This window comes from Lipotes vexillifer, unplaced genomic scaffold (assembly GCF_000442215.2).
Source record: "Lipotes vexillifer unplaced genomic scaffold, Lipotes_vexillifer_v1.1 scaffold385, whole genome shotgun sequence".
Taxonomy (NCBI): Eukaryota; Metazoa; Chordata; class Mammalia; order Artiodactyla; family Lipotidae; genus Lipotes; species Lipotes vexillifer.
This window is the reverse complement of record NW_006792323.1, coordinates 1,311,312-1,339,219: the sequence shown is the minus strand read 5'-3', so window position 1 is coordinate 1,339,219 and position 27,908 is coordinate 1,311,312. Positions and strand designations below refer to the sequence as shown.

Genomic DNA, 27,908 nt, shown 5'->3' with positions numbered 1-27,908 from the left:
GATCCCACATGCCGTGGAGCGGCTGGGCCCGTGAGCCATGGCCGCTGAGCCTGCGCGTCCGGAGCCTGTGCTCCGCAACGGGAGAGGCCACAACAGTGAGAGGCCTGCGTACTGCAAAAAAAAAAAAAAAAAGAAAAAAAAAAAATTGTTAGGGAAAATTTTATGTAAGTAGAGAGAGTAGTATAATGGGCTTCCCGTGTTCTTAAACGGTCACCGTTCTGCAGCCAGTCTTGTTTCATCTGAACTCTTGTCATTGCCACCCCATTAGTTTGAAATAACTTCCAGGCATTAATTATTTCTATACTACTTTAGTATGTATCTCTAAGAGAATTTTTTTTATCGTCCATAATACCATTATCATACCTTTCTTTAATAACCTTAAATATTCAATCCAGGTTAAAATTCTGATTATATTAAAATGTTCATTTTTATAGTTTTAATTTTTTTATTTTTTTTGAATCAGGATCCAAACAAGGCCCACACACTGCATTTGGTTGATAAGTCTATTTAATCTTAATACATTACTTCTCTTTTCATATTTTTTTCTTGTAATTTATTTGTTCAAAAAGTTGGATTGTTTGTCCTGTGTAATTTCCCATATTCTGGATATTGCTCATTATTCCTATATATATATTTTTTCTTGTGGAGAGAACATTTTAAGATATTCTCTCTTAGCAATTTAATTTATTTGGTTGCACTGGGTCTTAGTTATGGCAGGTGGGCTACTTAGTTGTGACTTGCAGGCTCCTTGGTTGCAACTTGTGGGCTCCTTAGTTGTGGCATGTGGGCTCTTTAGTTGCAGCAGGTGGGCTCCTTAGTTGCGGCACATGAACTCTTAGTTGTGGCATGCATGTGGGGTCTAGCTCCCTGACCAGGGATGGAACCTGGGCCCCCTGCAATGGGAGCGCGGAGTCTTATCCACTGTGCCACCAGGCAGGTCCCTCTCTTAGCAATTTTCAGGTATACAATATAGTATTATTGACTATAGGCATTATGCTGTACATTAGATTCCCCAGAACTTACTCATCTTAAACTGAAAGTCTGTACCCTTTGACTGACATCTCCCCATTTCCCTCTCCCCCCAGCCCCTGGCAACCACCGTTTTACGCTCTGTTACTATGAGTTTGACATAGATTTTTTTTTTTTTTTTTTAAGATTCCACATATAAGTAAGATCATACAGTATTTGTCTGTCTCTGTCTGGCTTGTTTCCACTTTTCTTTTTAAAATTGTGCAGGGTTGGGTACCAGTACAGCTAAGGAAGCCAAGGAATATTTTGCTGATATGGAAAGGCACCGCATCTTATTTAGATATGCTGGTCCTGAAGATGATGCTGCCATTACCTTGGTAACAAAGTTCATTTAAAAAAATCTTTCCTAATATCCATTCCCTCTTTCTGCCATACTTTTCTTCCAATCTTGGTTTTCTGTGATAAGTCTCTTTAGAATTCTAAGCCCAACCTAGTTAATCTTGGTGTCATTCCCCATCACCGCAGATTATGCCCTGCTTTCGTAGTTCTTTAATTCAGACACCACTGTTCAAGTGTATTTTTGATAAAAGCATATTGGAAAAAAGTTAATTTCCCAGAATTTAATAATTAGTTAATTGCCTTTATAAATTTTGATTTTATAATGAAATTCTTTTTATTTTTAATGTATGAAATTGTTACCTGGAATCTTTCAGGCATTCAGTAAGAAGAAGATCGATGACAGAAAAGAATGGTTAACAAATTTTATGGAAGATCGGAGACAGCGTAGGTTACATGGCTTACCAGAGGTTAGTCATAAAGAGTGGTGATCTGGGGGAAGAAAGAGAAAAAGGCTAAAATTCATGCAGTAATCATGACATAATTGCTGTGTAACTTTTCTCTTAGCAATTTTTATATGGTACAGCAACAAAGCATTTGACTTACAATGATTTCATCAACAAGGAATTGATTCTCTTCTCAAACTCAGACAATGAAAGGTCTATACCATCTCTTGTTGATGGTAAGTAGCTTTTGTTTAACAATCTTTTTCATTTTTGTATGTCATTGAATATATTTTAATTTCATGTACTTTAACCCATCCTTATAATAAATTTAAAAATTCTGAAGTTGCTCTCAAGATGTTTAGTAGTTCTGAAATTTTATATTGTTTATTTGAATCTTTCAAACCCTTTTTGAACTTTTAAAGAAAATTAGCTTGCAGAATTTTAAAGCTTTTGCCCCAAGTTGTTGGAGACTTTTTAAAATAAAAAGTAAAATGTGATTTTGATAAGTTCTAAAGTATTTATTGGAGACTGAATTTTAAAAACACCTTTACTCCTCAATACCCAAAACCTAATGCTTTTAACTTATTTAACTTGACAGAAAAGTTAAACTGCTACCCAGTACTTAGAGCAGATTTTAGTCTTCTATCTAGAGCATTTTGATTTTTATAACTTTTAGCAAATTAGTTGATCTTCCTGTTCCTTGGTATTTCAGCTAATAACAGATGGTTCTACTAATCCATGTAGTTCTAGCTTTAAGTTACATCCGTTCTCTGATGTCTTCCCTAATAATTGCCGTCTAAATTGGTCTCAGATGCCTATAAACTTCTATGCCGATAATTGTATGCCTCTTATTTTACTTGTGTTAATTTTCCTCTTCAATTAGATTGTAAAATTCTCAAGGAAAGTGGCCATATTTTATCATCCTTTTGCTTCTGCCATGCTCTGGGCCCACGTTGATGATGATGATAGCTAGCATATACTGAAAAGTTTATTACTGTGCTCATTGGCCTAGAGCAAGAATAATGCTCACATGAGTGTTTGGGAACTCCTTTGAAAGGAATTTGGTGCCACTGAGCAGTTCTTTAAGACCGGAGGGTGTCTTTCTTTTGGTTCTTCACTTTAGAATAGATTGAGATGGTATAAAATGTGTTAGTATGTACTCATTTTGTTACAGAATCTCAAGTAAACAATTTTACTTATTTTTCGGAAGCAAACTATATCTTTGCTTTTTTCTCTTGAATATATAAAACATTGTTGTCACTAAAAGAAACATTACAACTATATCCCGAGCAATATTTTTAAAAGAGGGTTGTTGTTTTTAAAAATAGGCTTTAAACCAGGCCAACGAAAGGTTTTATTTACCTGTTTCAAGAGGAATGATAAACGCGAAGTAAAAGTTGCACAGTTGGCTGGATCTGTTGCCGAGATGTCTGCTTATCATCATGGAGAAGTAAGCATGGAGATTGGAATTAATTGAGAACTATACTTATGGTCATGAAGGAGGATAGTAGAAGGATAATTCAGCATAATAAAGTGTTTTTTCTTTTATAAGTTCTTTGGAAATGTAAAAAGAGTTGAGAGTTTGGGTTTTAATAAAAATTCGGAAATCCATTTAGAAAATCTGGAATGCGAATGTTGTATTCTGTCTGTTTCTGTTTTGCAGCAAGCACTGATGATGACTATCGTGAACTTGGCTCAGAACTTTGTGGGGAGTAACAACATTAACTTGCTTCAGCCCATCGGTCAGTTTGGAACTCGGCTTCACGGGGGCAAAGATGCTGCAAGTCCTCGTTACATATTCACGATGTTAAGGTAATCATTTGCTGATATAATGGTATAAAGCTCTATTTGAAGTTTATTGGAACTAACTAAATGTGTGATAGAATTATAACTACGGAGAGAGGTGATTGGGTATTATGTTGAGGGTGAATGTTCCAAATTATTTGATCACATATAGAATGAAATTTGTTGATCTCAGTTTTTATGAGTTACTGGTGGAACCAGTCCTAATGAACGTAAGGATTTTTTCTGATCCAGCTTTACTTTTTAGGCTGAAGATGGGTTTTGTGGTTTAGTCAGAATAAGATGAAATCCTTAAAAGGTTATTTATCAATACTAAGAATTTAGGAAGGTAAGTCAGTAAATAAGTAAAACAACACTGTCTTATTCTGGCTTTGTGCCTGAGAGAAATATATTTGGTAATAAGGTTAGGTAAATTTTATTGTTAAATTTAAATTAAGCACGTGTAACCAAAATTCTTAACAAATGCATTCTTTTTAAAAGATTTTTTGAAATGTAAAGTCTTTAATTAAGTATGAAGTTTTATTTTCTAAAACCATGATACTGCTCCATGTCTTTCTTTTTCCTTTTATTAGCTCTTTGGCAAGACTGCTTTTCCCTGCTGTGGACGACAACCTGCTTAAATTCCTTTATGATGATAATCAACGCGTAGAGCCTGAGTGGTATATTCCCATAATCCCCATGGTTTTAATAAATGGCGCTGAGGGCATCGGCACAGGATGGGCTTGTAAACTACCCAACTATGATGCTAGGGAGATTGTGAACAACGTCAGACGGATGCTGGAAGGCTTGGATCCTCATCCCATGGTGATTACGTAGAACTTATTGCTTATGTTGTTTTAACAAATGATAACGTGTAAGCTACAAAGGCCAGTCATTTTAGAAAAGTAATGGAATCATTTTCATTTTAGAACTTATTGTAGACAGTAAGGACCCTATTAGTGTGTAACTTGTTGTGTGCTTACTGTAAAAGGTATAGAGTTTGGGGGACTTCCCTGGTGGCATAGTGGTTAAGAATCCGCCTGCCAGTGCAGGGGACAAGGGTTTGAGCCCTGGTCCGGGAAGATCCCACATGCCACGGAGCAGCTAAGCCTGTGCACCACAACTACTGAGCCTGAGCTCTAGAGCCCACGAGCCACAGCTACTGAAGCCTGTGTGCCTAGAGCCCATGCTCCGCAACAACAGAAGCCACCGCAATGAGAAGACCATGCACCGCAACGAGGAGTAGCCCCCTCTCGCTGCAACTAGAGAAAGCCTGCACGCAGCAACGAAGACCCAACGCAGCAAGCAAGCAATAAATAAATAAATAAATAAATAAGAAAGAAAGGAAGAAAAGAAGAAAGAAAGAGAAAAAAAAAGATACAGAATTTGGAAAAAGCCTGGATATAAGGTTTATGGGAGAAACTGTTTATTAAAATTTTTAAGTACCCTGTAGTTCAGGCTTTCAAATATCTAACTTATATAGAGAATAATGTTTTTATGACAAAGTTATATGCAACTTTATGTTATTGTTCTTAAACTATTAAGTCATATTAGAGTCATTAAGGATGCTTAAAGACACCTTATATATATTTTAATAATCCCCATAGTTTTCATTTTTTTTTCATTTTTCATCATTCATCATGTTCAGTTCTTCCCCCAAACTCCCTCCAAGAAAAACCCTCAAAAAAGTGTCTTAGGCTCTTCTACATGATTTAAAGTCATCTAGAAATTTCCCTTTATCATGATACACTTAAATAGAAGAATATTTGTATTACAAAAATGATAGTGCTCATTGTAGAAAATATAAATAAGCAAAGAGGAAAAAATACTCCCCGTATATAGAAACAAACTTAATATTTTTAAGTGTTTGTCTCCAAGTTTGATTTCATATTTGTATTTTAAAAGAAAATTAGATTATGGGGATGATTTAACATCCTTTTTCTCCTAAATACTTTAAAGTACTTAAAAATATTTCTAACAGAAGTATCAAATTACTTTTAATGATTATAGCATTTTATTTTATTTCAGATACATTTAGAGTATTTATTGTCTCAGTGTATTTGATCAATACTTGTTTCATATATATATATATATATATATATATTTTTTTTTTTTTCTATATATGATACTGTGCTAGGTGGTAAGATAAAGAACCATGATCTCTGTCTTCAAAAAGTTAATCTGTTGTCAAGATGAGACCTCTGGGCATGAAGTTTGCAGTGACAGAAGATATTAACAGTTGCTCAGTGAGCAGAAGTGTCCTATGCTGTATGCCTGATTTCTTAGTGATGATAACACATAGGAATTTTAGAAGAGGGAGAGATCACTTGTCATTAGGCTGAGAAGGCTAAGTAAGATTTGTATAGATGCATGGGGTGTGGAGAGCTGAACAACCGTCAGGCCTGGTGGATAGAGTGAGTGAAAGTGAGAACATCCAGAATATTCAAGAGAAACGTGGAAGAGTAGTGATCTGGAAGGCACATCACTGGAGAAAAGTTAGAAGGTTAGCTTGGCTTGTAACGTAATGTCTGAGGAGTTTGGATTTGAAGGATTTTTAATCTAGGGGGTGGATGGAGGGGTAATCTGGAAGAAAAAAAGGCGATATTCTTGGAAGACCAGGAAAGGTGGTTCTGAGGTTTTGAGATTTGGGGGGGCTGTTGAGAGTATATTAACAGAAGCTGTGAATTCAAGATTGAGTGATTGTTTGGAGAGGGCCTATTGCCGACGAGAGGAATTTAGTTTCAGTTGTGTGAACCTGTCGGTAGCAATAGGTCATCGACTAAGGGGCATTCAGAGGTGGCACTGGCACTCAAGTGAGAAGTCAGGGCCTTTAGGTATTTTTATTTTTCTCTACAGCTTCCAAACTACAAAAACTTTAAAGGAACAATCCAAGAACTTGGTCAAAACCAATATGCAGTCAGTGGTGAAATATTTGTGGTGGATAGAAACACAGTGGAGATTACAGAGCTTCCCGTTAGAACTTGGACACAGGTTGGTATAAGACGTGAGCTGCCTGTGAGCTGTGTGTGGCAGTTGTGTTAGGCAGTCCTTTCTGGTGAGAATATGATTGTTTGCCCTGTGTCTATAGTGTTTAAACATTCATGTATACACTTTTGACACATTCATTAGAATATTCCAATGGTAATTTAAAAGTTATCTAAATGTAGAATGACTTAGCTTTTAAAAAGACTATTATCTTTGTTTACGTTGCAATGACTAGAATAGTACGTAACAAATAGTGTTTTGAACCCTTATAAATATGGTCAGTAAACTCATGTCATTCAGTATTGGATCTAAAAGTACGCACGTCACCTGGTCAGTGCTAGTTGATGCCATCTGCTTTGTACTCTCAGCCTCTTGTTGCCTTTTGAGTATGAGCTAGATCAGAACGAGTACCTTGTATATCGTCTTTCTCCGTTGAGATCCCCATGTATTGTCAGCTATAGTGACTGGGCAGGAGATGATAGAGATGAGGTTTCCCCTTTTTCCCCACTGGAATCGAGAAGTTGTAAAGATTGCATGACTTTTAGAATGAGAACATGAATGTGTGTCATGAAAGAATTACTTATTTTTAAATCTTTTATAGGTGTACAAAGAACAGGTTTTAGAACCTATGCTAAATGGAACAGATAAAACACCAGCATTAATTTCTGATTATAAAGAATACCATACTGATACAACTGTGAAATTTGTGGTGAAAATGACTGAAGAGAAACTAGCACAAGCAGAAGCTGCTGGATTGCACAAAGTTTTTAAACTTCAAACTACTCTTACTTGTAACTCCATGGTAATTGACTAGATTTACTATGAATGTAACCTTGCATTCTGTAAGTTGGATTTTTGTAATTGGCTTCATGATGGGAGTAGCTATAGTAAGTCTGAATGCGTTTCCCCCTGTATGTTTGCTAAAGAATCTAGAGGTACATTCCCTTTCCTCTAACGTTATCCTCTGCTCTTAACCCCAACACTGCATTTGTGCATCTGGGCTTGAACACACAGGATACACATACCCTCACACACACTGACTGGAAGTTCTGAGAGTGATTGTTGCAGGGTCTCCTTGTGCCTCATGCCTGTCTCTATTAGCATTTTCGTTGAGTTCTTATCTCCTCATGACTCTAATCTGCTTTATTAAACTTCAGATAATTGGGGAGGAAGATAAAAAGTGAACATGTGTGATTATCCTGTTCCATTCCAAATTAGCTTTTTAGACTTGAGAAAGAGTAAGAGAAAAAAATCCAGCAATAGCACAGTGACTGAGAAGAAGTGCCATAGAGAAGATGTAAAATTTCCCTCTAAATTGAAGTTTGAGTGAATTATAGCCCATTCATAAAAAAAACAAAGAGAGAGGCAAATGCATGTCCATTGAGTAATGGGAGAGAGAGAACTTTAATATTTAAAAAATTACAGATAGAATATGCTTCTTTTTGGTTTGAAAAAAAATTTATTAGGTGGCTTTATAGCCATAGTTTATACAGTTTTAAGTAAGAACCTTTTTTTTAAGGACCTATTTTTATCTTTCAAAATTATTCCAATTTTAAATATTTTCATAGTTTTGAGAATAGAATTTTATCAGTTTCTTGGAGCCACCAAAGGAATATTTACTTAATAATTTTGTTCTGGATTTTAGGGTTGGTGTGTATTCATAAACATGTATTATGGTTATTTTAAATACTGTAGCATACAAGTTAAAAATACCAGCACAGATTTATATAATCTTCAAAAACTTTGTGTTTTGTTTAGGTACTCTTTGATCATATGGGATGTCTGAAGAAGTATGAAACTGTGCAAGACATTTTGAAAGAATTCTTTGATTTACGATTAAGCTATTATGGTTTACGTAAGGAGTGGCTTGTAGGAATGCTGGGAGCAGAATCTACAAAGCTTAACAATCAAGCCCGTTTCATTTTAGAGAAGATACAAGGGAAGATTACTATAGGTAAGATGCAACCTTTAAAAATTTGAACATTAGTTAAAATGGAAAAAAAAACTTTATTAATAGAAGACGTTTTTATCAGTAGAATATAAACAAATACAAATTGACTCTCTTTTCTTGATCCTAACTTTATTTTTCCCTCACATAGAGAATAGGTCAAAGAAAGATTTGATTCAAATGTTAGTCCAGAGAGGTTATGAATCTGACCCAGTGAAAGCCTGGAAAGAAGCACAAGAAAAGGTAATCATTTGCAGAACGAGACATTCAGAGAAGCTTTTAAAAGCAACTTCCAAAGCAAACAAAAACCCCAACCCCTAAATTTTGAATTTAGTACTGCTAAAGGTGCTGAGTAGTCTGTTTGGAGACTGAAGTCTTCTGTGTAGCCACAAAACAGATAGGGTGCAGGAACTTGGCAGTGCACACCCACTGCCAAGCACTTTGCCAGTGTGGCTCATCCAGGGCCTGGAGAAATGATCTGGTTGGAGAAGGTCACTCAGCCTTCTTTCTGAGCCTGCTGTTGAAGGACGGTGGTGGTGGTGGTGGTTTTGTGAGGTGCATGTCACTGTCTGGGAACTACACTGGTAGCACAGAAATCATTTCCCCCTGGACAGTTTGTGGCCACAATGTGGAATCCACTCACCACTCACTCGATCTGGTTTTGGTGTACGCTGGGGAGACTAGAGACAGAATGGTCAATATTTATCAGTATTTATCGAGCACCAAGTATGTGCTCTGACCTATGCTTAGGTCTTTCGCTGGAGATCTTAAACCCCGGAACTTCAGATTAAAAGTCTGATGTTTTATTAAATTGTCCATTTTAGATCATAGAGTACTAATATTAATTCGGTAAATGGGATATTGAAACGTGAGATTCTTCTCAAGAATTAGCTTCTTGCTGTTGTGGACAATTAAAAAAAAATTGAAAAGGCAGTACAGCATTGTGGTTGAGAACACAAATGTACAAAAGGAAGAATGTTGGAAATGATTAATTTTCAGATACTTAATTATAATATTTTATATATATGTAATACTGATAAAGTTCACATCTTTAAAAAATAGTTATGATTATGTGATGTAATTCGAACTGAAACTTTGAACTTCCCAACATTCATGAGTTCTCAACCATAATGTTTTTCATATTTTTCATCAAACTCCATTGACATAGTGTTTTCATTTACATTGTTTTTTTTTTAAATTTTGAACTGTCAATAGATTGCCATATGTTAGAGTGAATAAAATTAGAATAAATTACATATTTACCAATTACATGTTAAGAGAATAGGTTTATTCATTGAGGAAAATTGGGTAGGACAAGTTGGGGGAGTATTCAAAATTAAGATGACTCAAGCATGTTGCGTTCCTTTCAATGTGTTTTGTTGCATTCTTAAACCCCAGATTACGGTTTATACACTACTTGCCCTTCTGTATCATTGTTGGTTTAAATTATATCTTTTAAAAAAATTAGCTAGTAAGCTAATGAATTTAATGTTTAGTTTTAAAAAATAAAGGTGTTTAGGGTTTGAGAATGCCCTTCTGGCGGAAGTAGACTTCATGGGTAAAAGCTAGTGCTTGGATTTAATAATTTCATTGTTACCCTCAAAATGTTCCCAGCATCTTGGCCATGTGTTCACTTTGGGGGTTCAAGAAACAAAAGGAACTGCTCTTACAAGAGTGTCCTGTTTTGTAGAGTTGTAGAAGAGAGAATTATAAAGCCGATAATTAGAAGATCAAAAACATAGTAGAATTGTCATTGGAACTTGAAAAGTTTCTTGGTTTTTGTTTTCTTTCCCTGAAAGTATCCTTAGTCATCTTCATGATAACAATGATAGATACACATATTCATGGAGCGCTCATTAACAATACTTGGTGTGTCATCAAAACCTAGAGCAGATAGACTTCTAAAGTGTGGATCTAAATAGGATTTTATGACACCCTAATAATAATATTTTAATAGTAGTTTAGCAACCTAAAATTCCCTAGCAACACACTGTTTCATGAAGAAATTTCAAAAACTGTAGACTGTATTACTTTGTCATAAATTATCTAGGTACTTAATCTATATCAACTCAACAACAGCATTCTTTATTTGGCTAATGTTACTTAATTGAGTTTATACTTTTACGTAATGAAGCATCTTGCTTTGCAATTTTTATTTTTATTCCTTTACTTCTAAAATACACTTAACGTTTACTTTGTATATACACATTATTTTACCAAAAATTTTAAATTAAATTGTAAAGCTTTATTTTTTTTTTCTCTTTTGATTGCTAGAAGTGAACTTTTGTTTTATGGAGTATCATGGCTAACTCATTTTTAATTATCTGAGTGCCTTTAAAAATTGAGATGAAATTTTATTTAACAGCTGTTGTTATTTAAAAAATTTTAAAGATGATGTCACCTATAATAACTTCTATTAAATTCATTGGACTTTGAAATTTAATATTAGCATAAGGTTTTTTATTGCAACTGCTCCTATGAAAGAAGGCCTTATAGATAAACTTTTAGAATAGCCCTTGTGACTCTGCCTCACCAGCTGTTAAATGCTGGAGTGAGCTTCAGCTTAGTCCTTGAGTGAATGTTCTTGCTTGAGGGAATCTTTATCAAGAATTCATCATAGTGACTGACTACTTTAGCATATTTATTATAACTGTAAAACATTCTTCATAAGTGATATTTATTTTAGGTTTCAGATTGTTCACTCACCAATATAAAGATCTGACAAGATGCATGATAAAACATTAGTTCTGCTCTATTAATTTTAAGATGTGGTGTCTTCTCAAGCAGTTAATTGTTCACCAGATTCCTGGGTAGAGGCTGAATATACCATTCCTTTTGATGATTTTATTGTGCATTTTTAGAAAATTTAAACTTTTTATAGGAAATATATTTTCATAGATAATCTTGCAGATAATCTAAAATAAACCCACCACCCTGAAGATGTAGCTTTAAGAGTATAGCATTATGGAATTTTAAATTCAGTATTCAATAAAATTCAACATTGATTTGATATTATATAGGACTTTAATATAAAGTTTATTATTTTTTACAGGCAGCAGAAGAGGAAGAAACACAAAACCAGCATGATGATAGTTCCTCTGATTCAGGAACTCCTTCAGGCCCTGATTTTAATTACATTTTAAATATGTCTCTATGGTCTCTTACTAAAGAAAAAGTTGAAGAACTGATTAAACAGAGAGATGCAAAAGTATGAACTTTTGTGGGTTAAATAATTTGAAACTTTAAGTGCTATCCATATCTTTATTTTTCTTTTCCAAAAATAAATAGTTTTATTTAGCCTTTATGTATACATTTGAAAATTATACATTTAAAATTGAATGTTTAAATCGTACTACTTTTTTATTATAGGGGCGAGAGGTCAATGATCTTAAAAGAAAATCTCCTTCAGATCTTTGGAAAGAAGATTTAGCAGCTTTTGTTGAAGAACTGGATGTAGGTTAAGTCTCCATTAAAATATATTTGGAAAAGTAATGTTTATGAAACAATGAAAATTTTTAAAATTAAATTATCTCAGTGTTTCCTTTAACCCTACAAAAGTTAATATGTTTATAAGCTGCAGAGGATTAAGCTTCTAGCTCTGTGAAACCATAAAGAAAAGTTATATCTGATGCAGATGAATAAGAGCTATGGAGTTGAAATTTAGAATAAATTAAATTCTAATACTCTCTGCTAGTTAAAATTTCTTAACTGACTTCAAATTAGCTTATTGATTCAATTTTAGTGTTTTCCCCCAAAGAGGTAAGAGCAATATATATGATTGAATAGAGGTACTTTGAGTTTTAAAAAGTAGAATGATAGTCTCCTTAGACTTTTAATTGAGAAATTATAATATTTTTTGTTATAGCTTAGTTTTCTCCAGGTAGAATTCCAATTTTAAAAATAAAAATGTAGAGAAAGATGTAAAATACAAACTTTTTCTAAAATTGCCTAATTTGTTTTTAAGCAATTAACTCACTTAAAATCTTAGAATTAAATTCACCGTAGCAGTATGATCACCTGATTTTGAGTAGCACAAGGTAAATTACTATTTATTTTTACTCATATGATATTACTTATATTTATTACTTTTTAGTTGTTTCATTGATTTACTGTCCACATGTTCTAATTTTACTTTTATGGCCCAAGTCAGAATTTGAACTCTTAAGAATGAGTGTGGTGTATTAGTTGCCTAATAAAATTTCTGGAATTGTTTAGTCCTATTGTTCTGGGTTCCCTTAATGATCTTTGAAGTGCCGCAATATAATTATGCCTTGGTGTATACTTTTCTTATATTGTTATGAGTTAGATTTTTTAAAAATTGCAGACTCTTTTTTTTTTTTTTTTACTGTTGACTTACACATTTAAAAATTAATGTCCATTAAAAATGAAGCAAACTAAAACAGTAGTAAAGAATAGCTTCATATTTGTTAACAGAACTTCCTTTTTGTGTGATTTGCTGGGATTCTGGTGATACCAGGTCATCAGAAGTCTTGATCCCATAATACGTTGTAGGATCCTAGAATTGGAAGGGATCATATAGGTCATTTAGTTACTACCCCCTTGTATTGCAAATGAGAAGCTAGTTAGATAGAACTGGGACTACAGCCCAGGTCTTCTTCTTTTTTTTTTAATATTTAATTATTTTATTTATTTATTTGGCTGTGTCGGGCCTTAGGTGTGGCATGCGGGCTTCTCTCTAGTTGGGGTGCACGGGCTCCAGAGCATGCAGGCTCAGTGGGCTTAGCTGCCCCATCGCATGTGGGATCTTAGTTTCCTGACCAGGGATCACACCCGTGTCCCCTGCACTGGAAGGCGGATTCTTAACCACTGGACCACCAGGGAAGTCCCCAGCCCAGGTCTTCTGACTTAGAATTACTCGGTTTTTTCTTAGATTAGATCACCTGAAAGGAAAGCTTTGTTCCTTACTGAACGAATAAAGTTAGATTTGACTACTTATGCAGTAGTAACTCTCTTTTCTAATGAGTTGTTTATGCCCCCGCCCTGTTCCCCATGCTTAATCATTACACTCCAGAAAGTGGAAATGCAAGAACGAGAAGATGTTCTGGCTGGGATGGCTGGAAAAGCAATAAAAGGGAAAGTTGGGAAACCTAAGGTGAAGAAGCTTCAGCTGGAAGAGACAATGCCCTCACCTTTCGGGAGAAGAATAGTTCCTGAAATTACTGCCATGAAGGCAGATGCCAGTAAGAAGTTGCTGAAGAAGAAAAAGGTACATGTCTCTTGTTTTAGCTCGTTGGTGGACTCCACCTCCATAATGACGTATGTAGGTATTTTAATTTTACTGTGTACTTCAGTCATGCTTTATGTTTTGTTTCTATTCTGTTTCACTGTGATGGGAAATCACTTGTTCTGAGAGCAGTTGATCCATACATGGAATGAAGACATATTAGTCAAGGACCCACATATGTATAAAGACCTACTCACTTGATTCCATTTCTAAAAAATCACTTGTTCTGAGAGCAGTTGATCCATACATGGAATGAAGACATATTAGTCAAGGACCCACATATGTATAAAGACCTACTCACTTGATTCCATTTCTAAAACGAGAGAGAGAGATACTCAGCATTCTTTTTTTGTTTTTTTTTTTTTTTCCCTCGCGGTTCACGGGCCTCTCACTGTTGTGGCCTCTCCCACTGCGGAGCACAGGCTCCGGACGCGCAGGCTCAGCGGCCATGGCTCACGGGCCCAGCTGCTCCGCAGCACGTGGGATCTTCGCGGACCGGGGCACGAACCCGTGTCCTCTGCATCAGCAGGCAGACTCTCAACCACTGCGCCACCAGGGAAGCCCTACTCAGCATTCTAAATTAAAATCATGAAACAACTACAACAAAAAGGTTATCAACTTTAAAATATAAACTTTAGTTTAAGGAAGTCTTATGAAAAGAGTCTGTTTGGCTTTCAAAGTAAGCTTTAAGGAAGTCTTATGAAAAGAGTCTGTTTGGCTTTCAAAGTAAGCTTTCAACTTTTACTATTTATTTGTTTTTACCTTTAGTTAAAAAGTCATCAAACACAGCATATATCATTGGCATTGATGAGAGTTAGAGGGGATTTAAAAGCGTGAGATCTGCCTACCCTCCAGCAGGATGTGAAGTTTGGCCAGAGGAAGGAAGTGTCGAGAAGGCTGCTCAGAGCCGAGAAGCAGGGGCCTGACAGTCTCAAGGAGGGAGTCTGATTTTTCTAGGCAGGTTGATTTAGAGCCCAGGGGATATATAGGTAGATGCATCCCACAGTCTAAGTAGAGCTTGGGAGGTGAGCCTGAGAGCGGTGGTCTGTACAGAAGAGCTAAGAGTTGAAGCCTGGGGGCACTGTGCTACCAGGGAGATCCCTCTCTTCCACGGTTCTGATAAACGGAGGTCTCACAGGCTCCCCTGCACATAGAACTTGCTCTCTCCTTAAGAAAACGTTTCTGTCCTTTTCCGAAGGTCTTGGCCAGGATCTGTTCTCGGTACACTTCTCTTCACCTTTCATGGTCTCCCCAAGTGACCTCGGTTGTGCCCAGAGCTTTTATCACTTACACTGGTGACTCTTTAATCGATGTCCTGAAGCTGTAATGTTTCCAGGAGGGCCAGGCTAATACAGCCACCAGAATGCCCAACGCCCCGCAGACTCAGCATGCCTGCAGGGACCCATCCATTATCTGGGTTTCAAAACTGCTCTCCCACCTCTGCGCCTGATCCCAGTTCCTGGCACTACCAGCTGTCACTAACATAGGCCGAAAACCTGGGAGTTTTCTCATTTAGTTTGTAACTCAGTCCTACTGACTGTCCATGAAAGTTCCAAATACCACCCTCTTACCTTGGTCCACACCGACACAGTCTTAGAGTTTGGTATTTTCCGAGATAATTTAAGGTGAGTTGTATGGCTCCAGTGATCCTGTCTCTAGTCATCCAGTCACTTCTGCCGCCTTCACTTCAGTCCTCTCAGTCTTGTCTCTCACCACCAGAGTGATGTTTCCAAACAACGAGCCTGTTATAGGTGATTCCTCGTGCACAGTGATTTAGCACTCGCACGCCTGCCTGCTTCCATCTGGCTGCCTTTCCCCCTCACCTTTCATTGAGTCCTAGCAGACAGGAGTCTTTATCTTGTGCCTGGGGCGTGCTTCCTGCCTTCCTTCTCCTCACCTGGCGAATCTACCTGATTCTTCAAAGCCCAGTGGGAAAGGCCCCCTTCTCCGTGGTGTTTGCTCTGCCCCTGCCCTAGGCCTCCCTCCCTCTGTCCTCAGGGTCAGGGGACTTCATTATGTACTGCTATGCATTATAAGACATGGGCTGCTTATTTTCATTCTAGTATATAGAGGCGTGAGCTATGGGAGCGTATTTTTTCAGGTACCTTTTGGTATACTTAGCTGAGTCTGAAAGTCCCTTTGATAATCAAAAGCTGCTTTCTTATTTTTCATAGTTGGTTTTAAGTAGCTGTCATCTCATATAGAGTGATAAGCAGTGTCATCTACAGTTGCATGAGATAAAGTAAAACAGGGTCTGATCAAAGTCATTTCTTAGGACCTCAATAGAATCACACTTTATATTGTTTTTTTACTCATCTGATACGAAAAAAAGATCTCTTGGCTGGAAGTGTATCTCTAAAGTATATGGTGTTAACTTTTTTTTTTTTTTTGCGGTACGCGGGCCTCTCACTGTTGCGGACTCTCCGGTCACGGAGCACAGGCTCCGGACGCGCAGGCTCAGCGGCCATGGCTCACGGGCCCAGCTGCTCCGCAGCACGTGAGATCTTCCCAGACCAGGGCACGAATCCGTGTCCTCTGCATTGGCAGGCGGACTCTCAACCACTGCGCCACCAGGGAAGCCCTAATTTAACTTTTATTTTTACTTATGGTTTGGTTTTCTTTTCAATGTGTAGGGTGATCTCGATACCACAGCAGTGAAAGTGGAATTTGATGAAGAATTCAGTGGTGCACAAGTAGAAGGTGCAGGAGAAGAGGCATTGATCCCGTCAGCTCCTATAAATAAAGGTCCCAAACCCAAAAGGGAGAGAAAGGAGCCTGGTGAGGAATTGTTAGAGTATTTTTGTGTGTCAGAAAATCTGTATGTTCAGGATGTTACTAGATTCTTTTGATTGTACTTTTTTTCTAGTAGTTGAAGTAATGTCTTCAGTTTTCACAAACGTTTGTTATTTTATCATGAAGTTTTCATTACAATAGTTTTATTTTGACTAATGACGTTGGATAAGTATTGATACATGTCTTCTTGTTGCTCATTTGTTTTTAGGTACCAGGGTGAGAAAAGCACCTACATCATCTGGTAAACCCAGTGCAAAGAAAGTGAAGAAACGGAATCCTTGGTCAGACGATGAATCCAAGTCAGAAAGTGACTTGGAAGAAACAGAACCTGTGGTTATTCCACGAGATTCTTTACTTAGGAGAGCGGCTGGTATTCTGATATATTTTATGTTTTATTATATATTATGGTTTGACAAAGTTAGTATTACTCATAAGTTGGTATTAGTATCATCAGTGTTTCTGAAGTACTAAACCGTTAGTATTTCAGAAGTTATAGTTCAGGAAGACAAGAAAACCTTTACAAAATGCTATTTTCTAGCAAAGTTGGACTGAATTTCTCTAAAGTGAATCATGGTTTCTTATTGATTTTTGTTACAAAGTTTGGGTTGTATTCCCTCCATAGTTGGAAGATGTTGGGTAAAAGAAACATACCTTGGTGTAGTATACCAGCAGTGATGGATCCATAGAAGTGCTATGTAGTGTTCTTTTCTTTCTCTACCCCTTGTATCATGAAGAATTTCCCCTACATGTAGGAGTCTGGTTCCATATGCACACAGCATAATTTAGATAATTACAGTGTTAGAGTTAGGCTTGCAGAATCCCATTTTGCTAATATATATTGCTGTTAAGCATGTGATTTGGCCCTTTCTGAATCATTAATTTGAAGTCTTCAAATAATTAAAAACTGATGTGTCCTATTTTATAGATTCTTCTCAAATTGTGTTAAGTCCTAATTTACATAAAATGAGTAATAAAATATGATTGTTTTTATCTCTGGGAGATACTTTTAAAATTATATCTCAGGCCTTCAGTCACTAAGTGATTGAATTTCTTTTCCTAATGTGCATAGGTCGTATAACAGAGGTGAATTAAAAAATTTTTTTATAGTTGATTTACAATGTTGCAATAGTTTAGAGGTGAATTTTTAACACAGTAACAAGTTACATGAAAATTTATTAAATGCTTTCAAATTGTATTTAGGGTTTTTCCATACATCTAAAATGAAGTGTAAAATTGCATAGCATCCAAATGACTTTTAAAACTTTATTCCATAGTATATGCTGGAAATTATAGTAAAACTTTCTTGCATTATACCAGTGTGCTTTTCTCCACAGTTGGTACCTTTTTATGCATTATATTGTTTTGCTAACATATTGAGGTCTTATCTCTATTTTTACTATTCATCTGAGAAATGGCTGTTTGTTATTTCATAGTAAAACTACTGTGAAGAGAAGATAGGAGTTTTTATGGAAGAGGTTAAGAGAAAGTGCAGCACTTTCTAAAGACCTGTAAGAGTTGTCTTTCGTAATTGCAGAAATGGGAAATCTCATATTAGCAGTCACTTTCACAGTGGCCATAATGACTGCTTTCCTCACTGTTTTGAGTAAGATTTAAGCATGACAAGCAGCATCCTAGTGGCCTCATCAGCTCACCCTCTCCTGAGACAGGCAGCGTTGCCCCAGAGCCTCCAGGGAGTACAGGACAGATGTCAGCACCATCAGAGTAACTGAGGCAGAGTGGTCGACTTTTGTTCTCTAATGCTTGTCTTTGTCTTTTTTTTCTTGTATATTTTAAGAGACAGCTGGAATATATTTCAAGTGCGTTGTTTGGAATAGTATTTCATGTTGATAAAGCTGGGTTTGAGTTTAACACTCACTTTTATTTTTGTCCTAGCTGAAAGGCCTAAGTATACATTTGACTTCTCAGAAGAAGAGGACGACGATGCCGATGACGACGATGACAATAATGATTTAGAGGAATTGAAAGTTAAAGCATCTCCCATAACAAATGATGGAGAAGATGAATTTGTCCCTTCAGATGGCCTAGATAAAGATGAATATACGTTTTCACCAGGCAAATCCAGAGCTAGTCCAGAGTAAGTAACACAGCAACTGCTGTTCAGCTGTATGGTGCAGCTAGGTGTCTGGGCATCTGCAGCAATCTTACAGTAAGCTGCATCCTAGGTCAGGTCCTTCTCATGAAGTAATATATCTGCTTAATAATTACAGCTGTTTACATAACCGTTGCTATAGTTTAGAGCACGGGTTGGCAGATTTTTTCCATAAAGGGCTGGATAGTAAATATTTTAGGCTTTGCAGGCCATATGGTCTCTGTTGCAACTACTCAGTGCTGCCCTTGTAGCAGGAAAGCAGCCATAAATGATATGTAAGTGAACGAGCATAGCTGTGTTCCAGTAAAATGTTGTTTACAAAACTAGGCAGCAGGCATACGGGACATAGCTTGACAACCCCTGGTTCAGAGAAAAGTTATTAAATCTTTAGAATTGAGAGGTTTAATTTTCCTCCCTAGCTTTGGCCTTGTTTTTTTTCTTGCCTCTGGCGAGTGTGAACACGTAACATGTAGGATGTGAAGTCTGTGAACTATTTCAGATTTTTAAGGAAGTATTTTAACCACAAGCAGTCAAGTATTAGAAGTCAGATTGTTGCCTCTTCTGATGGAGATTCTTTCTTCTTGGATTTTTGCCAATAATTTACTGATGTTAAATTCTGAAGAGGTTCTGTCAACCATAAAATTTAGTGATATTTTGAATAACTTTAAAGTTTTGCTTTTCTGTTAAATCATTGGTTCGTCTGGTGTCTCTGTGTGTATGCATGCACACTTACACTTATGAGAGAGAAGAAAGGAGTTTGGTTGCCCTGTCTTTAGCAAGGGAAACAAATGAGAGAACTAAAATTTTGTTCTGTAATTATAATCCTGCAGTACATATTATATATAAATTGTCAAAGTTGAAACCAGATACTTACATTATATTGTTGTGTTTAATTTTTCTATTAGAAAGTCTTCCCATGACAAAGGTCAGGATTACGGGAATCTCTTCTCATTTCCTTCATACTCTCAGAAGTCAGAAGATGGTATGCTCGTTTAGTCTTTTTGTTGGTTACTTACGTATTATTGCTATGGATTTTTTTTTATGAGTAAAAAAAAAACTTACCTTCTTTTTTACATTTTCCCCAATGTAATAAGGTTTATTTAGTTTTCCTGAGGTGATTCCCAACTGATTGGTCAAAATCAGCATTATGGAAGCATTTAGGTGGAGAAGCAGATGCAAACCTGTGTGTGTGTGTGTGTGTGTGTGTGGAGCTGGGGGGGAGTGTGTTTTAAGGAGAGAAAAAAGTATAGACAAAGAAATTCTGGAAGATCAAAGTTTAATTTTCATGGCAATGTGAATGGATATATGACAGCTTTTTTTTTAAAGCTACAAGTGTACCAATATGCAGATTTGTTTTATTGAACCCTAGTAAGCTGAAAGACTAGAACCTTCATAGAAGCAAATTTAATCAGTGTGCATACTTTTTTACTGCCTACATTTCTGTGTGTGGAATTTCTAAGGTCAGAACAACCTAGTTACATTTGAGTTACTGTTTTCCATTTTTTTAAACGCACATACATGTAGACAGATCTGGTACAGGTTCTAGATGTATTGATAGATACGCATTTTTGAAAGCATGTCAAAACAGCTATATAAAACTTTCACATCCAAGTTGCCATTTTAAGAGTCCCTGTTTTGGTTTGAGTGGGGGAAGGATGGAGGGAGGTATTGACTAATTAATTAACTTGACTGTGAAAGTAAACTGAAGGTAAGCCTACATGCCTTTTCAGTTAACCTTTAATGACGTAAAGTTAATGAATGTTATTACTGATATTCCTGAAATGGTTAATTAGATGTGTAGATGCTAGAATAATCACAGTGAGAACTTTTTAATGCCTCATTTTAAAATAAGTCGTCAGCATTTTTGAATTGGTCAGTTATGTTTTAAATGATTAGCGTTTGGGACTATTAGGAATTTTTATTACTGTATGCATTTCTATGTTGTTCTACAACAGAGTAACTTGTTTGAAATATAACGTTATATTTTTTATTTTCTGCTGTTTGTATACTGTGGATTATATGATCACAAAATAGAAACTTACAAAATCTATTATCTAGCTAAAGAGATGTGATCAGTAAAAAGAATCAGTTTAACTACTAAGTGGTCCTTATAGAATCTCTTTACTGAAAAAAAAAAACCCCTGTAATTTGTAGATTCAGCTAAATTTGACAGTAATGAAGAAGATTCTGCTTCTGTCTTTTCACCATCCTTTGGTCTGAAACAAACAGAAAAAGTTCCAAGTAAAACAGTAGCTGCTAAAAAGGGTATGTACTTATATTTGATTTTGTTAAGCATCACATAAAACGTATAGAGATGGTTAAAGGAAATTTAATGTAATTTGAAACTATTTGCACCAGGACTTCAATAGAAAATAGGTATAAAGTATAAATGTGTAAGAGGAAAATCCCTCTTGTTTTCTAACCATGTGAGGTAATTATTCAGATGTCTGTAAGACCTCGTTTTAAAGCTGCTGTAATTATAAAATAACCCCCTGCATTGATACGGAAAGACAGCTTTCTGGTAAAGCTGTGCTGTAGTTAGTTGTTGGGCTGTGAAGTAGGCTGAGAGTTTGTGCTGATAGCAGTTGCTCGCCTCAGCTGTGTAGGCCATGCCTTAACTCCTCCTGGGAGCCATCACTCAGCTCAGTCTGGGCCTCTTGTTGTTTGTGAGTCATGCAGCTTTCTTTTCTGTAACCTTAGACTGTTTATGAATAAGTTGACTGGAGCTGATTCATGAATCTGTTACTGGTACTGAGGCACACACCTTGAAGGAGGTCAGTGTTAGTGCTTTGGGTTTAAAAGATAATCACCACTTACCCAGCAAATAAATAAACAGTATGGAATGTCCCTTCAGGATCTTAGAGGCGCACAACAGGCACCCACCATTGTAGACACACATGTACTGGATGCAGCAGAACAACAGTAAAAGCCCCTGCTGTCCTGAACACACTGGGGCGGTGGTGAGAAATTGGTTGGTCCTCCAGCCTCTAGCCCCGCCCTGGCCATGGTCTGTCTTTCTCTACTGATGACTTTCTCTGTTGCTGTGCCCGCCACCCTATTTACCCGTGACTGAGGAAAGCTGGTCTGCACATCTCTCAGGGTTCGTGCCCCTCAGGTTAGCTCGCTCGGGTTTCATGCCAGCTCTCCGCTTCCTCACACGCTGAAGCTTCCAGAGTGATGACAGCTCGACACCCTCCCATTACCCGGCCCTCTCTTCACTGTCTCGTTCTGCACTGCCTTCCTGTACCTCCCAAGTGGGCACTCCTAACTCGAGTCTTTGCGTTAGGATCAGGTGGGGTCTGCTTCTGGAGAATGCAAACTGAGATGGGCCCTGTAATTCCCCTTTAAGCATCTTTTTTTCATCTTGATATGAGCATCTTACAACCACCCTGAAAACTGGGGAGCCCTTTTCCTCTCTGAACATGTCAGCCCGTTTCCTTCATCAGGCTGTTCAGCCCCATTAGACCTAATGAGTTAGCTTAGCATTAACTGAAAGGCCAGCATGCGCAGCCACTCCCGTCCTGTGGCTCCAGTGCTTCACAGCAGACGGGCTCAGAGGACGCACGCACCCGACCTGCACCCGCCCGGTAGCGTCGCCAGTGCCACCTAACGCCGCAGGCCTGGAAACGTCCCAGGAGAAAGGGTCGTCACTGCACCACCCCGCGTGTGGAGCCTGCACTCCTGCGGGGAGCTGCCCCGTGGCTCTAGCAGTAGGAAAGCCCACAGAGCCTGCGGGCCGCTCCTGCTGTTCCAACAAGGGGCCTCACCTCGAGTGCCGTGTATTGGATCGTGATCACGTTGTCCATATAAGGAATGTGGGTGTTTTTCTTTAATAGAAAAGTGTACGGTTAATTCAGTACATTCTTTTTTTTCAAATTAGGTTTTACTAATCACACAAGTAAAGGCTGATTTATCAATTTTCATAGACTACAAATGAAGCAAGGTCTTTAAAAACAAAATTCATCAAAATAAAGGCCTTTGGATCTCTTATCCACTTACCTAGAATTTTCATATTTCTTTTCACATAAAAGTACCAAGTCTGATTTCAGCCTCTGAATGGAAGTGAAGTTTCTATTCAGAGTATTTGAGGGTCTCATAATTTTTTTTTCTCTAAAACATTTTAAAAGTTAGAACTTAACATGTGGTTATACTTGCGTTATCATTAATATGTCTTTTTACTACTGCTTTTTAAAAGTTACTGCTTAATTCATTTTAATGGCCCTTGTTAATTTAAAATATCTCAGTTGTCAAAAGGCAAATTATGAAAAATTAAATAAAAAGCATTTTGTCACCTATGAGCAGTTGTTTGCCTTTACACTGGCACCAAACGGAGAGAAATCATTTTATTATTTAAGGCTACTCAATTTCATATCAGCAGTAAGAAATTCCATCGTTATAGAACTCACTCCAGCTTGAATTGTTGGTAAGAATATCACATTGATCTATGAAATGGACATTTGCTTAATAGGAAAACCATCTTTAGATACAGCCCCTAAGCCCAAGAGAACTCCCAAACAGAAGAAAGTAGAGACTGTAAACTCTGACTCGGATTCCGAATTTGGCGTTCCAAAGAAGACAACAGCACCCAAAGGTGAGGATTATCTTTGTATAACCCTCTAGCATATTCCATGTGGCAAGTGTTTAGTCTCTTCTACTCACTGAATTTAGAGAGACTGGGTACCTATTTTAAATTGCTTCACTCCTCAGTAAGCAATGTTCTAAGAATCAGTGCTGAATTAGAGTCCAAAGGAAATACAGCAATTTAGTCCACTTTGTTTACAAATCAAGAAACTGAGACTCAAAGAGGTCAAGTCAGTCAGCAACTTGCGTACCAAAGAATGGTTCAGAGACCTCCTGCAGCAGACTCCCTGGAAGTGGTTATAAAAGGCAGTGGGGGGGTCCTCATTAAAGTGTGAGACTCCTTGGCAGAGGCTGGAGCGCGGGGACCCTTAGACCAGAGCCCTGTCCTCATGTGGGAGCTGAAACAGTTGTCCTCAGGGCCCCCGCAAGGACACAGCACCAGCTCCTCTCCCTGCTGTCTCCTCTTTGCCTCCGGAATCTACAAAGTCCTTAAAGATGCTTAAAAAAATGTGTGAGACATGATTTCTCTAAGGGTAGCTGTTCAGTCTTTCATTCAACTGATACTCTCATCAATGTGTTTATTTCTTAAAGCGGTGGTTGGGATAAGGAGATACAGACCTCCAGGGAACCGAAGGGGCAGAAAAGAAACATAATGACTAGGGAGGTTGGTACTTAGGCTGTGCATGGTTTGAAACCTTTGTAAGTTCAAGAGTGCCATCTCATTGATTCATTTGATCAAGTATGACACCCCAAGACCATTTAGGCTATCTTTTCTTACTAGTACAGTCAGTCAGTCATAGCTCTTAAAGTTTAAAAAATTTAGAATTGCCGTTTACTTCCTTTTTCTCTTTCTCTGGCATCACTGTAGGATGGAGAACGTTTGGTGACCGTTTACATGTTACCTTCTCCCCTTCCTCCTCCAGTGATGAGCATGCAAGATTAGGTAGATGAAAAAAAAAAATAGGCCGCATGGGGTGACTGTAGTCTGAGAAGGAATATGGATTTGACAGATGATCTCATGATTAATACCAGGGAATTTAGTTTAGGGCAGTGCTTACTTAAAATGGGATATGCAACTGGCTGTTACTGCTGTGTGGCAGGAGAAGTTACAGTAAGCATCCAGACCCTTATTACAGTGTGTGCTAATAAGAAAGTATGTCTTGCTTTTCTAGTAATTCATGTTATATTTTTAGACTTACTGTCCATAAGTCTTATTTTCCTCTTATGAATTGATAGGTCTATGACAAATTAGAAACTAATTTTTTTCATCACATACAATTTAACAAATTCTAAGAGATTTTCTTTTCAGGCCAAGTACCACCTGTGCAAAATGCCAAAGTTTCTTTTATGCATTAGGGGTTTGGTCATTAAAGTTTGTCACCAGCACTTTCCAACTAATTTAAATGTATTGGTGAAATACTCCTTACTCATGTCAACCCCAGAACTGAAATGATGCTGACACACTGTTTCTATGTTAATCACAGTAAGAGATCAGGATTGTAGTACCAACTGGGCATGCCAGAGAAGTAAAAGTGTAATGCTTTGACATTTTTTATATTGCACGTATTAACCTTGGGAGAAAAACGCCTTTGTATCATTTTAAGGTAAAGGCCGAGGGGCAAAGAAGAGGAAAGCATCTGGCTCTGAAAACGAAGGTGATTATAACCCTGGCAGGAAAACCTCTAGAACAACAAGCAAGGTAATTAGGAGCATCTTTTTAGTAATGCACAGTTTTAAGAATGTTATCTAACTGGCTTAGTTTGCTTGTTACTGTAATGTCTTGTAACAGATTTAAACCTAGCATCTCATCCATAGGGGGCTTGTATATGGCTAAAAAATTATCCACGTGTAAAACTTATATAATTGGGACCACCTCTTGGATAAAGGGCGGCATAAATTAGCCTGCTTGAGTCTTCCACGGCCTGCAGGCTACGCTGAAGTATTACTTTCCAGACCAAATTGAGGCTATTTCTTTTGAACTCGAATTTATTCGACCAGGACTGATTTGATTCTTTTTAACTTGAATTCATTTGACTGTGGCTAATTTTTCCAATTTGTCTGACCCTTTCTCTTTAAGGTAAATTAATAACATCATCTGCCACCCTTTCCTCTCTCTCTCCCCCTTCCTTTTAAAACTTAAAAAACACGAACAGATGACTTTAGCTCTTTGGTGCTCTCCAGAATGACGTTTTCCATCCAGTCATCTGCTGTGACTGTGGCCCATCCTGGTGACTCTCCTCTGCCTTTTATAAACGCTTACTGCGTGCACTACACATACTGTCCATAAGTCTTATTTTCCTCTTATGAATTGATAGGTACTTACCAATAAAACAACTTGAATTTTAACTCGTGTGCATTGTGCAGATTTGCTGGGTAACATAAGTTTAGACAGAAATAAGTAATGGTGGTATCAATGAGATCACCAAGGTGGCTCATTATCCCTTCCTGAAAATGATTAGGTAACTGGCTTCACACTTGTTAGCATTACAGTTCTGCTTTTAAAAGAACCACTGGTGGTAGTATTTCCCAAATATAAGTGAAGTGTAAGGAATAATAATTCTTTTTAACACTAGTCTTTTTTTTTTTCCCCCCTAACTAACTAACTTTGGGGTTTTAAATCTCTTTTAAAAAAAAATGTCTAGAAACCGAAGAAAACATCTTTCGATCAGGATTCCGATGTGGACATCTTCCCATCAGACTTCACTTCTGAACCACCTTCTCTGCCGCGGCCCGGTCGGGCTAGGAAAGAAGTAAAATATTTCGCAGAGTCTGATGAAGAAGACGTTGATTTTGCGATGTTTAATTAGGTGCCCACAGCGCACAGCAAACAAACAGTTTTCAGCAGATAACTTGTGTTGTCCCTTTTGTCTTTTCTGTCTCAGACTTTTGTACATCTGGCTTATTTTAATGTGACGATGTAATTGATGGTTTTTTATTATTGTGGTAGGCCTTTTAACATTTTGTTCTTACACATACAGTTTTATGCTCTTTTTTACTCATTGAAATGTCATGTACTGTCTGATTGGCTTGTAGAATTGTTATAGACTGTTGTGCATTAGCACAGATTTTAATTGTCATGATTGATTGCAGACTACAGACCTGCTTTTTGAAATGAAATTTAAACATTAAAAATGGAACTGTGTTCTCCGTCTCTTTACTGAAGGTGAACGTGCAGTCCAAGCTCTCGGACACCTTTAAAATAAATATATTTTATTCTTTGCCAGGAGACTCCATGGAAAAAGGTAAACAGTATATGAACATAGAAAGAAGCATTGTTGAACAATTTCAATGTACAAACAGAGCCAGTGAAAGTACATCATAGACTTGCTAATAGATCAAAAAAAAAAATTTCCACTAGTGCTTACATGAGAACCAAGAAACTGACAGACACCCACTCCACCCCAGCCTCCACTCTGTTCGTAGTGACTGAACCAGGCCAGAGGACGCAGACTCTCTGCCGGTGACTTTGGGAGGCAACGCAAATCCCCCCAGTCTCAAGCGGGAATGAGGAAGGAGTTAGTTGCACGGTGCAGGTGAGAGACCAGCCCGTCATTATCCCATGAAACCTCCCTAATGGCTTGTGAATAGGTAAACAAAAACTTTTATTAACACTGAAAAGTGTTTCTGCCTTGGAGGCTATCATTACTGTAAAAATGTATCTATCTATCTTTTAAAAAAAATTGTGTAGTTATGTCATTAAACAAGTAATAAACCACTTTTAATTTAAAGTGACATCCACAATTGAACAAATGACATTTGATACCTGAACTGGCAGTTACACTGATACAGAATTCTCTTCTGCTAGTGCAGTGAATTTGTTGTATACTTCACCGGGCAACATGAAAGAAAAGATGCAGTCTGAGAGCATCCAGAGAGCAAGGACAAGCTTCTACACTAACTAAAGTAGAACACCTTTAGCCTTATCTTGCCACACTGTACGACAGTCCCATTTCCTTACCTCGACGTCTTGATCTGCGAAGGCAAGACAGTTATCTTTTTGACCCTTTCTTAACTGGACATGTACAGTAATCTGATCCATAACCTTGGTGTCTTGGTTATTTGGAGTATGCAAGACAAAAAAGGAAAGCACCAAACGTATAGGAGAGAAAGAAGAGCCATACTTCTGTATGTACAGAGTCTTCAGAAACTTAACCAGGGGTAAGTCATTTTGACTGGTTCTTTGCCATGCAATCTTGAGTGTTCACAGAGGAGAACAGAAGCTTTTAACTGGTTTTCGGTTGCATGAAATGGCTGATTGGTTTTTAAAATTTTTAAAGTTTGTACTTCTAGGTAAGTTAGACAGTGAGGGGTATATACTGATACATATGAAAACTTCTTGGTCCTTCTTGAGTTTGAATATATTTTCAGTCCAAAAACTAAGCAGCAGTAAAAATGTTTTTTCCTTGCATTTTAAATCCCAGGAGTGAAGGTACTGGGGAATGTTGGAAGTGGCTAGAAAGTGTCTTATTGCAGCAGTGGTGACTGACCAACACCGCTGTTCTCCACGGAGCTGGGCGAGGTGCTGGGACTGTGCTCTGCTGTGTTCCCACTTGAGCTTGGGGTCAAGGGTTCATGTCCTTCAGAATTCTCCAGCATTTCCTGAATGAGAGGGGGCATCGAGCCAGGAATTTCCATTTTCAAGGTAATTACACGTTCTGCACCTTTTCAAAAGAGATCAGAGATACCTAGTAGAGATACGGAGTCAAGGTGATA

At 37.5% G+C, this 27,908-nt stretch overlaps 2 protein-coding genes across 5 annotated transcripts in view; one reads left to right on the top strand and one right to left on the bottom strand.

Annotated features, from left to right (window-relative positions):
* The window catches only part of TOP2B (DNA topoisomerase II beta), a 66,723-nt gene extending 40,307 nt beyond the window's left edge, over positions 1–26,416 (top strand). The window contains exons 16-36 of the mRNA XM_007465488.1: positions 1,237–1,346; positions 1,683–1,775; positions 1,873–1,987; positions 3,080–3,201; positions 3,415–3,563; positions 4,127–4,358; positions 6,390–6,524; positions 7,120–7,320; positions 8,277–8,472; positions 8,618–8,709; positions 11,519–11,674; positions 11,836–11,919; positions 13,499–13,693; positions 16,345–16,489; positions 16,713–16,874; positions 18,398–18,599; positions 19,520–19,596; positions 20,769–20,879; positions 23,083–23,205; positions 24,800–24,894; positions 25,838–26,416. Of these exons, the coding sequence (XP_007465550.1) occupies positions 1,237–1,346; positions 1,683–1,775; positions 1,873–1,987; positions 3,080–3,201; positions 3,415–3,563; positions 4,127–4,358; positions 6,390–6,524; positions 7,120–7,320; positions 8,277–8,472; positions 8,618–8,709; positions 11,519–11,674; positions 11,836–11,919; positions 13,499–13,693; positions 16,345–16,489; positions 16,713–16,874; positions 18,398–18,599; positions 19,520–19,596; positions 20,769–20,879; positions 23,083–23,205; positions 24,800–24,894; positions 25,838–26,002 (2,960 nt within the window). The 3' untranslated portion in view covers positions 26,003–26,416. The remainder of the gene's footprint in view (positions 1–1,236; positions 1,347–1,682; positions 1,776–1,872; positions 1,988–3,079; positions 3,202–3,414; positions 3,564–4,126; positions 4,359–6,389; positions 6,525–7,119; positions 7,321–8,276; positions 8,473–8,617; positions 8,710–11,518; positions 11,675–11,835; positions 11,920–13,498; positions 13,694–16,344; positions 16,490–16,712; positions 16,875–18,397; positions 18,600–19,519; positions 19,597–20,768; positions 20,880–23,082; positions 23,206–24,799; positions 24,895–25,837) is intronic.
* Positions 26,389–27,908, bottom strand: part of RARB (retinoic acid receptor beta) — a 445,056-nt gene continuing 443,536 nt past the window's right edge. For 2 of the 4 annotated variants that reach the window (XM_007465489.1, XM_007465492.1), the window contains exon 8: positions 26,392–27,856. In XM_007465489.1, the coding sequence (XP_007465551.1) occupies positions 27,660–27,856 (197 nt within the window). In that variant the 3' untranslated portion in view covers positions 26,392–27,659. Of the gene's footprint in view, positions 27,857–27,908 lie in introns of all 4 variants that reach the window. The other 2 variants (XM_007465490.1, XM_007465491.1) reach the window with 2 other exon arrangements.